The sequence below is a fragment of the Cavia porcellus genome, unplaced genomic scaffold (genome assembly GCF_034190915.1).
Source record: "Cavia porcellus strain 051 isolate PalLab524CR breed Dunkin Hartley unplaced genomic scaffold, mCavPor4.1 scaffold_13, whole genome shotgun sequence".
Taxonomy (NCBI): domain Eukaryota; kingdom Metazoa; phylum Chordata; class Mammalia; order Rodentia; family Caviidae; genus Cavia; species Cavia porcellus.
In genome coordinates this window covers 21760676-21773262 of record NW_026947496.1, presented here as the reverse complement: position 1 = coordinate 21773262, position 12587 = coordinate 21760676, and the positions used below count along the sequence as shown (strand labels likewise).

The 12587-nt window shown below is 39.4% G+C and overlaps 1 protein-coding gene across 9 annotated transcripts in view; it reads left to right on the top strand.

Annotated features, from left to right (window-relative positions):
- The window catches only part of Kif13a (kinesin family member 13A), a 174826-nt gene that overhangs the window by 158890 nt on the left and 3349 nt on the right, over positions 1-12587 (top strand). For 3 of the 9 annotated variants that reach the window (XM_063259934.1, XM_063259930.1, XM_063259929.1), the window contains 6 exons: positions 2080-2127; positions 2986-3091; positions 4216-4367; positions 4891-4995; positions 5340-5381; positions 10874-11662. In XM_063259934.1, the coding sequence (XP_063116004.1) occupies positions 2080-2127; positions 2986-3091; positions 4216-4367; positions 4891-4995; positions 5340-5381; positions 10874-11662 (1242 nt within the window). Of the gene's footprint in view, positions 1-2079; positions 2128-2985; positions 3092-4215; positions 4368-4890; positions 4996-5339; positions 5382-7876; positions 7969-10873; positions 11663-12587 lie in introns of those variants that run through there. The other 6 variants (XR_010051166.1, XR_010051168.1, XR_010051167.1 and 3 more) reach the window with 6 other exon arrangements.

The window sequence follows — 12587 nt, the reverse complement described above, 5'->3', positions numbered from 1 at the left end:
GAAAAGTCTGAAATCTTGGACTGCAGGATCTGATGAGGAGAGAAATGGTAAAAAGTACTATTGGGGAGTAGCAAGATGTTTATAAAATTAGTTAAAGGCAGCAGGAAACTGAGAAGTAGAAGGTAAAAGAAAAAAATATAAAGAATAAGAAAAAACTAAAGGGAAAAACTAGAAGGAAGAAGAGGAAAACGAAGAAAGAAGAAACTAAAAGAGATGGGGTAGGGAGGAGCAAGGAAAAAGGACAAAGGAAAATTCCCCAAGACCCAGTAAACCAACGGAGAAGAGGAAAGGCCAAAAGAAATGTCTCTGATTTTACAGTTTTCTTCCAGGGGGTAGCAATTCTTGTTTTTTTTCCTGAGGTCCTGCTTTGCCAGGCTACGGCAGGGTCCAAGTCAAGACATGTCCCAGCTTACACTGACAGATAAAGGTGGTGGTCAGACCCAGATCCTTGCTCGATACAGGCACCAGCAGGCAGCAGGGTTTGGCCTGCGGCCATGGTGGGGTGGAGAGCTGTGTCCTTTCAGGCTCAAAACCCTCTGGCGCTTCTCTTTCCAGCCCACCCCCTCCCTGACTGCATCACTGTCCCTTTTCTGAGCCCTGTGAGAAGATAACACTGAAGTGAAGCCGTTCTGTGGCTGCTCCCAGCCCTAAGTGCTGACACTCAGCCCTTTCCCGAATGGCACCCAATCCCACGCACTCTCAGGGACTAGGGCCTATAGCCGGTACCAGGACTGGCATGACGTACCAGCTATTGCCTGTGGAAGGACTCAGTGGGATCTGTAAGGACCCCATGCTGTCCCTGAAGACTGAAGCAACCACTGGTTCATTCCACCTCTGCCTTTCTCTCTGGGGCCTCTGAAGTCCTCGGCATTCACTGCGTCTCTGTAAGTTTGATCTTCCTTTCCCACAGCCTCAAGCTGGGAACTAGGAGAAAGGCCTGACTGTTTTGTTCCCTTGTGTCTTTTTTTTTTTTTTTTTTTTTTTCTTTTTGTCTTTTTGAGACAGGGTCTCACTACGCAGTTCAGGCTGGCCTTGAGCTCACTCTGTAGCCCAGGCTAGTCTGAAACTCGCAGTGATCCTCCTGCCTCAGCCTCCTGAATGCTGGGATTACAGGTGTGAGCCACCGTGCCTGGCTTCCCTTCTGTCTTCTGCCTCTTCAGTCTCTCTGCAGCTTTTAGTTTTTCTGTCAGTTCCTGTAGATCTCCCCTTTTTTCTTTCTTCCTGAGGTGGTTATTTTCCTAGATCTGTATTCTGAGTCTCAGAGAGGCAGAGTTGTTGCTGCTTACACTCCACCAGTTTTCCAAAGAATCCCAATAGATTATTTTTGGGGAAGTCAAAAACTTTCCCTGAAGTCTCTATGGAAAAGCAGAGTCAAAGACACACAAACCTTATCTATAGCCAGGAGATTTGTTGCCCTTGATACTCACAAGGGTGTCCAACCCTTTGGCTTACCCAGCATGCACTGAGTTGAGAGAAATTGTCTTGATTATATATATATTTATTTATTTATTATAGTTAATGTGTATGGGCTATATAACTTCCTCTATTTTAAAATATTTTATAACATAAAAAAAGATGGCAAGTGGCCCATGAGTGTTAGGTTGCAAAAGCCTGCAAGAGATTCTTAGAGTTGCACCGATTATATTTAGATTTAATTGATACTGAAAATAACTCACATATCAGTACTTGTAGGATGCAGCTAGGGTGGTGCATAGAGACAATGACAATGCCTTATATTTCATCATATCTGTAATAGAAAAAAAATAGAAGTAGCTTGGATAGCCATCAGTAGGATAATGGAACAAAAAGATCATTATACACTAGAAGAAAATGATGTAAGAGAGCACTTATATGAATATGCAAAATTGTATTTCTGTATGTATGTATATATATATTTACACACACATTTACACACACAGATGTACACATAATTACATAAAATATGCATGGAAATACTAAATTGCAAATTGAGAGTAAAAAGGGGGCTTTAGCTATACCTGTGGCATTACATTTCTTTATAGAAAAAGAAAATTATGTTAAATATGTGAACCAGTTGATGAAACTATTCACTTTTTATAGGTCTCTTCCAGTCGACCAGACCTTTCTGGCTTTGATGAAGATGATAAGGTGTGTACTTGTTGTGGGGATGCCGAGGTTATTATTAGATTCCAAGTTTTTGAGAACATAGTCTGTGCTTATACTTTTTGATTATGTCTTTAAGAAGCTTACAATCTAGTCCCTGGAGTCAGCTAACTCCTAAGAAGTTAAAGCAAGCTGATATGGTCACTTCCATAATAGTGTTCTCCCCTTGGTACTCTAACTCTTATGCCTTTAAAAATTTAAATATCAGGTAACCATCCCACCTAATCTTTCTGGAACACTCGCAGCTTGTGCTGCTATCCAGGCAAAATTAAGACTGGAACCTTTTTACTCCAATAAAAATATTTCTGCTTAATCTTTACATTAGTTAGTTACCTTGAATCTATTCTAAATTGATAAAAGTAGTTGCCTCTGGGGAAAGAGAAAAGTGAGGCAGACTATGTAGGTACTGAAAAGTGCATTTCACTATGTTTGTAATGATTTTGTTAAGTCTTAAGGAACTACAATAAAATATTGGTGGTGCATGCCTGTAATCGCAGCTCTCTGAAGGCTGAGGCAGGAGGATCATTGTGAGTTTGAGACCAGCCTGGGCTACAAAATGTGCTCAAGGCCAGCCTAAACTGCATAGTGAGACCCTGTCTCAAAAAGGGGAAAAAAAAAAAAGAGAAAGAAAGAAAAATATTTTAACATTTATTCACTCTAGGTGTACCTTGGGTATGACAGAGGATGTTGTACTAAAGCACTCTTATATGTGCTTCAAATAGTTCATAAGTAAGGAAAGAAGAACAGATATTACCACTAAAAAACAGAAGAAACTCCAATCTGGGCTTCTTTCCTCATTTTCAAGCAGCTTGCTGACATTTGACCCATATTCTTAACTTGTAGGGTTGGCCAGAGAACCAGTTAGACGTGTCAGACTACAGCTCCAGTTACCAAGATGTAGCATGTTATGGAACTTTGCCCAGAGATTCACCTCGAAGAAGCAAAGAAGGTAGTGCCGAGATTGTTTTGCAGTGATAACTTCTTTGTAATTATTTAGAAACAGCATGAAAAGCGTCTTCTGTGGTTATCGCATGAGATATGAAGCTGAAATTCCAGTTAGCTAGATGATACAAAACTGTCATCTTGACCAAATATATTATGTTCACTTACTAGATTTTTTTTCTTTTTCTTTTCTTTTTTTTTTTCCTGTGTAGTTAACATGTCACAAATAATGGCAGTATGCTTTTTGTATGTACTGTTTTTGATTTTCCACATTTTTTTGTATACCAAATTCTGAGTCTGAGATCAGTTTTGAGATTTACATGAATTGTACTACAGTAGTCTGTACCAAAAGGCTATCCACCTCTGGCATGCTTTTCTACTCAAAGGAATTTTTAACAGCATGTGAATGATTCTTAAAGCAGGTGAAAAATTATACCAGAAATGAGTTAGATCAGTGATAATATCATTACCTAAATCATTATTTCCCAGTACCTTGAGAAGAACAGCATTCTCCAGAAATGTAAATCAACTTTGTTACCTTATACTTTATATTTTACCAACTAAGTGCTTTTGTATTAGAATTGGGAAGAAAATAGGGGGGAAGAGGCCAAACCAGATAATAAATGAGGAAAAATGGAAAAGAATTCTTTTTTTCTTAGTCCTTTACAGCCAGGTGATCTTAGGGGAAAAAACACTGGCAAGACAATATACTCAAAATTCATTCACTGAGTACAGTCTTGAGCCCCAACTTACTACCTTAAAATATAGCCAGGAAAATAAAGTATACAGAAATTATAACACTGAATGACGAAGTGCCAAAGCGCATGCACCAGGTGATAGGCTCTGAGAATTCAGAGGTAGAAGAGCCACATGAGCTGAATTTGGTCTGGTAAGTGGTGCTCATGCTCAGTTTTAAGAAGAGCATAGAAATCGTCCTTTCTAATTTCTTACACACCTTTAGCAACGTGGTGGCTTTATAGATCTATTTCTGTGCTTGCCTAGATGGGTTTTCCTGCTTCGCCTGTGAATTTCATTGTCATACCAAGTATGCCTGCAGGCTGGGTTACTGCCCTGCTTTCTGTGTGCCTTATTGGCTCGGCCTACAAACTCAAGGCTTTTTGTCTTCCTCAGGTTGTTCCTCGGAGGCTTCGCATGCCTTAACGGTCAGCCCTTTTAAAGCGTTCTCTCCTCAGCCACCAAAGTTTTTCAAACCCCTCATGCCTGTAAAAGAAGAACATAAAAGAAAGATAGCTGTTGAAGCAAAACCACTTCTCAGCCAAGAGGTAAATGCTTGATTGTCTGCACCCTGCAAAGCAGAAGGGAACTGCGCTGTGTGCGGAGAGTAGTTTGCCTTCTAGAGTCAGGTGCTACATGTAGACGTGCATGAGTTCTCACTCCACAGATCCTGCCCTCGGATACCTCTTTCTCAAGCACATGGGACCAGGGTCAGATTTACTTGTTTTTATTGTTGTTACTGTTTTGGTTTTACTACACTGTGTTGAGGGCTTTTCAGACTATTTGTTCATCTTTAAGTGAGAAAGAGGTGTCTCCTAGGTGTTTTGAAAATATTAAAAGCTTTTATTTCTTCATTTTTTGGATCAAACTAATTATACTTTTTGCCACAGAATCTGTGTAGTCCTGTCAGATTTCACCAGTAGTTTAATTCCGGCCTGTAGAATTGGCTGCTGAATTACTCACATGTAGTAAAATGTTGGCATTGCTTTTCTAACGTGCATGTACTTAACTATGTATCTCGGCTGTCATCGTCTCTGTGTGTGATGCATCTGTGTGTCTTAACCTTTGCAGAGCATGCCTCCATCTCAGGCACATAACCCTGGCTGCATTGTCCCCTCAGGAAGCAATGGCAGCAGCATGCCAGTAGAGCACAATAGCAAACGTGAGAAGAAGATTGTAAGTTCTGGAACCATTTCTGTTGTATTACCTGGTGGTGGGTTTAAAGCCCTGTCACACACTGTCTTCCCAGTGCTTTAGAAGAAAAAGAAGACATGTATTCATTCTTTGCTTTAGGAAAAAAACCAATGGTTATGAAATTTTGCATGCATATGGCCATGACTGTGATTTTTTTCTAAGGGTTCAGTCTATTTATTTTTGCTTTAGTGTAAGTTTGCTTAGAAAAAAAACAGAAGGGACGTCTTTGATGATTCTGGTCTTTACTCTTAAAAAAAAAAGTATAACAGAGATTACTTGAACTAATACTGAAGTCTTTCTAATGTGCCTATACATATATTGTCCAGATTCTGAAGTTAATCTACCTAGAGGAATTGCACTTACTTGGAGTAAGTAAATATGCATTTAGCTGTGGGTATGTTTGTAAGCTTTTTTATGTTGCCTGATGCTACTGCCAAGATAATACTATAGATTATAGCTGTGCTACAGTTCTCCATCACCCATCATCATCATCATCATCATCATCTCTAGTTCAGGGAGTCTTTGTTAATTTGCTGGCAAAGTGTATTCCAAGCCTCTGGTCTCAGCCTTGCTTTTCAGAATGGTGTATCTGTATTTTACTACAGTTAGATTAAAATTTCTGCAAACCCTCATTCTGAGGTTTGGTTTATAAATTACACCTATCAGATAAATTTTTTGTGCTAGGTACTTCAGATTATAAATATACCTCAAATAAAATTGTTTGAAAACCTAGATATTCTCAAGCCTGGAAAAATTCTCTAATTTTATGTTCTAGCTGTCATTCTTCTGTGGCTTCCTAGGTTTGGAAAGTGTAAAGCCAGCCTGGGGCCAGCGGAAGCTGCTTGATGTTTATGGCTGCATATTACATGCTATACAGCCAGAATGTGAGAAGTCCCATTTCTTAGCTTTACCGCATCAGATGCACTCTAAAGACTTGTTAGCCTTCGGTCCTTTAATGAATCCAGACTATGCTGCTAATGCATACTGTGTGCAGACTAACTGCAGCTTAACACAGATGTGCAGTTGGCCACTCAACCTGCATGCCTGAGTGCTAGTGGATCATGAAAAACACGCCTCCTCCTTCCTGATGTGAAGAAAAAAGAAAAGATGCTCTTTCCCTTCATTTCTATCCCTTTCCCAGCCTCTGCTTATAGGTTCTCCCTGTCTCTCTGCTCCAATGCTGCTGTCCTAGTTTCCAGAGAAGAGCACACACCCACAGCTGCCCCTTGATCCTCATCTTCCTGAGCTGTTCATTTCCCCTTCCTGCCAAGTTGATAAAGGCTGCAGCATGGGCTAAAAGGCAGAATGGCTTCTGGGCTGTTATTCCTCAAGTTCTCTGGCTCTACATCTAATTGGATCTGTTTACTGACATAGCTCTTATTACAGGGGTACACAGGGCCAGAATTGAAACCTGTAACAATCAATTTTGGTAGCCTCAAAGTTCACCCAGCTTGTCCCATCATTATTTTCTTCTAAATGTCATAAAATAAGACTGGAAGGGGCTGGGGATTTAGCTCAGTGGCATAAACACCTGCCTTGTAAGCAGGCGGTCGTGAGTTCGATCCCTGGTACCGGTAAAAATGAAAAAGACAAAATAAATAAATAAATAAATAAGACTGGAATTATAGGTCAGCAGTACAAGTGCTTGCCTGACAAACAAGGTTATGAGTTCAATCCCTGCTACCCCCCCAAAAAAATCATAAAATAAACCTCCCCAAGATGAGTAATTACTATGGATCACAGATACTAAAGGAACATAAAACCTTTCTCAGCTAGTAGAACATATTCTCTTGACTCCAGAAATGCCAAGCAGTAGTTAGATTCCAAAACTGAATTCACTATGAAGTATGCTAAGTGATGATGGATGTATCATTTGTCTTTTTGTGGACGTTTTGAAGAGCTTGCCTTTATTCTCCTTAGTGAACTGGCTTGCAGAACACTCTTCAGCTCTGAGGGTATTGCACTGTTTAGTTTATTCCAGATAGCAGTTTCCTGGGACATTTTGGTAGACTTTAAATACATTGCTTTAATATCTCTAGCAAATTTCATTTTTAGTTCCCCTCATAGATAGATAGAAACTGTTTTCTTGCTTTCATTCTAATTCACTTTCTTTTGTCTTCCAATCTTAAAAAAATCAGAGTGGATCAGTAGGTCAGACTGATGGAAGGCATTTGCAGTCATTTTTGAGACATAATGTTAAAACACTATGCCTGTTACTTTTTTAATAACCCATCTAATTGCCACAGTAACTTCTGTAACTTCATGTCAAATATAGTAAATGTAATTACATTTGACTTTTAAAGCCATATTTTGTTCTCTGGTCAATTTGGGAGGAAATATACAGATGTGCTTCTTGTCTCATGTAAATAAGATAAAGGCAACAATATGCCTTTGCAGTCTATCTTTTTAAACTGTGAAGCAAAAAGAATAGCAAAAGGAAAGGCAGAAGTTTTCTTCCACTATCCTCTGATTTGTGCTGGGATGACATATAGTTTATTCCTCCTGTTTTACAGAAGAAACAAAAGTCTAGGATTATTGAGTGACCTGACCAGGGTCTACAATTAAAAAGACTGTAAGAAAGAAGAACCCTGTTCTTCAGCAGAGTGCGGCTGACTCCAGGGACCCCAGGTGCTTCCAAGGCTGGTGCACTCTAGCACCCTGCGCCCTGCCTTAGTACCATGGACAGCAGTGCTGGCAGCTCCTGGCTAGTACAGTCCTGCAAACAGAAACCATCTTTGGTGGTCTGTGCAAACCTGGTTATAGTGGGAGTAGCAACTGCTTTAATCATGTGAAACTCCTTGCAGAGTCACTACTTTAACATGGGTTTTGGTCCCTTTTTAAAATCAAGGTGTTTTGTCTATAGGTCAATATCAGCTGCATAAGTTAAATCGCAAAAATCAAATCATGAAGACTGTAGCTATAGAGACGCTTGAGAACTTCATGCTCCACTTTTAGGTAGGGGTTTCATTCTTTTTGTCCTTAAGACATTGTAGGAAGGTGTTTATTTAGTCTCCCTTAAGATAGAGTGATACAGTGATACAGTGATAAATGATACTTCTGGTATAGAAACTCCTTTATCTAAAGTTCATTTTTTTTAAACCTTGCAGAAAGTAATTCAATAAAATTTCAGTGTCTGTTTAAATATTGGAAAATGTGTAATCTCTACGCAGTTTCTCTTTTTCCAGAATTGTCCCTACCTGTTTAATCTTTCCTTTTGGGTCACTGGGACATTTCCCCCTTCCTAAGTGCATAATTGCAAAGTGTTCCCTATGTGAATTTAATCTTTAAGAGTTTTGTGCACTCTTCAGTTTTACTAAAGTCATCCTAATCCTTCTTTGTGAGTTGATAAATTTTTACTTTTTTCCTATTCACTAAAATCATGGTTACATATTTCATTCATCAAAATTGTATCTTAGGATAAAAGGCCTTTCCTCAGTTTGAGAAGAAATAACTTTCGGGACTGGGGATTTAGCTCAGTGGCATAAGCGCTTGCCTTGCAAGCAGGCAGTCCTGAGTTCGATCCCCGGTACCGATAAAAAGGAAAAAGACAATAAAAAAAAAAAAAGAAATAACTTTCAGCTGTCAGAAGGCCCCAGTTAATTCTCATCTACAGATTTTTCTTTACAACAAATGCTTTTTTGAATCTGAACATGTTGAGTAGAGAACTTAGAAAATATAGGCAAAGCCTGCTGATTCTTTTAACAGTCTACTTAATTTAGCAGACAGCTAAGCTAGAGATGATGTGAGGTAAATTTGGAATATCTTATTTTGTTAATTTTAGGAACTTTATCACCACTACTAACACTTTTTTTTTTTTTTTTTTTTTTTTGTCTTTTTCGTTTTTATCAGTACCAGGGATTGAACTCACGACTGACTGCCTGCTTGCAAGGCAGGCGCTTATGTCACTGAGTTAAATCCCCAGCCCCAACACTTGCTTTTTAATAGCCAAAAAAATTAAGACTACCAACTTCTTTATATACATTGTAGAGGCCAGGAATATAGTTCAGTGGCATAAGTTCTTGCCTGGCAAGTACAAGGTCATGAGTTTAATTCTCAGTACCACCTCCCTCCAAAATCTATGAATATGTCTCTCTATATATACATGTGTGTATATATACATTTTTAAAATGCCTGGCCTATAAATTATTTTTTAGCCAGGCAGGGGGATCCTTGAGTTTGAGGCCAGCCCAGGCTACAAAGTGAGCCCAAGGCCAACCTGAACTGCATAGAGTGACCCTGTTTCAAAAAGATAATATATAAAATAGATATGTATTATTTTTTATATTTATAATTTTTTGAAGTGAGAGGCATTGAAGAGTATTAAACTATTTTTTAGGCACTTAGCATCTTATAAGATAAAAAAGAAGTTATTACCATAGATGGGCATAGAGGTGCACATCTGTAATCCTGGGAAATTTGATACCAGCCTGGGTTACATAGTGAGTTCAAGGCCAGCCTGCTCTACAAAGCAAGACCCTGTCTCAAAGTAAAAAGTAAATAAATTATTACTATAATATAATTTTATATTACTATAAAATTATTACTATAAAAATGTACATTCACTGTGAACCACCATCTGCCCCATAGTGATGAGAACGCCTTCGGGCTCTCTACATCCACATGCATCCCTCCTGCCTTTGAGTTTTGGATCCAGGTTTTTACAGTCGTCTAGTTGTAATCTACAGACATTTTAAATAGCTTGTTAAAGCAGATGACCAGAAGGGAAAACTATTTTTGATGTTTCTAGGTTCAACTTTGAATGAAATTTTTATCTAACCAAGCAGAATTCAGCATGGTTCTAAAAGCACCCACTCCTGAAGGAGGGGCCATGTCTCTCTCGTGATTCCCAAAGCTGCAGGACAGTCACAGGCACATGGTGGGTGGGTGATGATACTTCCATGTATGACAGTCGCTTTTTAACCACTTAAAATCCAAATATTTAAATACAAGGTGACCAAAACTTGCATATTTCTATTAATTCTTATAAGATATGTTAAGTGGTTAAAAGCAATGTCCATAATACCACGAGGTATTCATGAGGTCAACTAAAAGTGGCTGGGCAGTATATCATATCTATATTTGTACATAAAATGCCCAAATATTTTATATTTTCCACCAAATATTTAAAAATCTTTTGTTTGCCACGATATTGGAGTTAATCATTCTCACTTTTTTACATTTCTGTAAACAAAATTCTAAACTAATGCAGATATTCATTGATTATCCTTATTATCAACCTTTCTTATTTTCTAGCCGAATCCTCTTCTTAAAAAGCCGAGAACAGTAGTAGATTGTTAGTAGTTTACAACATTGCAATGCTTAGTACAAGTGTCAAAGTTGTATTTGTATTCTTTGCCCTTTGGCTGCTGGAGATCTCTTTTTCTCTCCTCTCCCCTGATAAAATACTTAAGAACTTTTTCATAAGTGATCTTTACCTCTCATACTTGACATCCCAGGCAGAAGACTGCAAGTCTGTAGGAAGGAGTGATTTTTCTGCCTCCAGCTCTTTGCTCATGTAGTGAAAACAAGGAAACAGAGCAATCATGAGGGATTAATAAAGAGTCCACTGCACTTCAGTTCCATCTCTTTTTCTTAAACCAGGGAAGAAAGTATCTGATAAGCACTGACATAGAGGGAGAAAGAATACCTTCAGGTCACATGATGGTGGGTTTATATTCACAGGTCTCTGAGAATAACTTTCTTGTGTCTACGATTGGTGACAACTTTTACTAAACTTGGAAAGAAAGAAAGAAAAACATACAGAAATGTGAATGCCTATCATAGTAAAGTATTTAAATCTTATCTCACTAAAATAGCTGCTCTAGAAAGTTAATGACTGACTTTTGTTTTATTTCTGTAGGACTCAGAGGAGGAGGAAAATGAGCTGGAAGCTATTAACCGGAAGCTGATGAGTTCACAGCCTTATGTTCCTGTGGAGTTCGCTGACTTCAGTGTTTACAATGCCAGCTTGGAGAACAGGGAATGGTTTTCTTCCAAAGTAGATCTGACAAACTCACGTGTCGTGGAGAAAGAAGTGTCTCGTAGCCCTACCACCAGCAGTATTACCAGTGGCTACTTTTCCCACAGTGCCTCCAATGCCACTCTGTCTGACATGGTGGTCCCTACTAGTGACAGCTCAGATCAACTAGCCACTCAGACAAAGGATGCAGACTCCAGCGAGCCTTCCGGCCCATCACCTGTGCATGATTTCAGACTGTCCTCAAACAGAGAACTGACAGAAGTAGACAGAGGCCTGGGAAAAGATAAGATAATCACGGTGCCACTCCAGGAAAACAGTGCCTTAGCCAAAGGGAGCCCCGCATCCCACAGCACCCCTGAGAACTCCAGAATGCTCTGTAGGACACCTTCATGTTCCGAGCTGGATTCCTGCCCCAGCAAAAAGGGCCAGCCAGCCCGAGAATTCTGCTCGAAGGAGGTGACCGTAGAACGCACCACCAACATCTTTGAGGATCATTCCTTCACAGAGTTCATGGGCGTTTCTGATGGTAAAGATTTTGATGGCTTGACAAATTCTTCTGCTGGAGAATCTTCAAATAGGAGAAACCTACCAAATAGAACAGACAATAAGAGTGTTTCAGGTGGGCCACCGGACACTGATGAGCTACTTTCCAAGTTAGAGAATGACCAGGTAATAAATTCCAGAAGCAGCCTTTTGAGTTCTGTGCAATCAGTGAGCAGATCTAATTGTTCACCAACCCCCAGAGGCCCTTCACCATTGTGACTTAGGAGAAAATATTCATCCGCTGTTTCTTTTCTTTTTTTTTTTTTTAATCGGTACCGGGGATCAAACTCACGACTGCCTGCTTGCAAGGCAGGTGCTTATGCCGCTGAGCTAAATCCCCAGCCCCTCATCCACTGTTTCTTACAGAAAGGATGGACTCAAGGGAAGCAAGTGTACCACTGTGCTGCTTGCTCACATAGGAGGGCAGGTCTACTCTGGCAACCAGAGTGTAACCATGAAATCTGTAGGACCAGTGGAATTTTTTCCTCGCATTGCTGGGGATCGAACCCAGGATCTCACTCTAGCTAAGCAACCACTCTTACCACTGAGCAATATAGCCTAAACCCAAGGACCAGTGGATTTTTTAACTGACACATGGGTTGGTATTAAGCATTCAAATGGATAAAGATAAATTAATCTCTATTCATTCCCCCAAGATACTTACTTTTTGGCTATCACAAAATAATCTAGTAGCAGCTACCATATCATCAAATTTGTAATTCCTTGGATTATTATATACTTCATTATTTTATTTATCATTAAGAAAGAAAAGACACTGACCTAGGGGTTTAGCTCAGTAGAGAAACATTACTTATTTAGTTTAGAATGTGAGTTCCATCCCCAGCACTGCAAAAAAAATTATATCAGCAATTGTAGGCTCATGCATGCTTGTAATCCCAGTGCTTGGGAGGCTGAGGCAGGTTTTAGGGGTGTTAAAATGTGAGGGAAAAAAACCAGCATCATAGAATTAATAAGAAACAGTAATTTGGTGCACACTAATGAACAACTGCTTTGTAAGGCAGTGTAGGCAAATTTCCTGAACAGTTGAAAT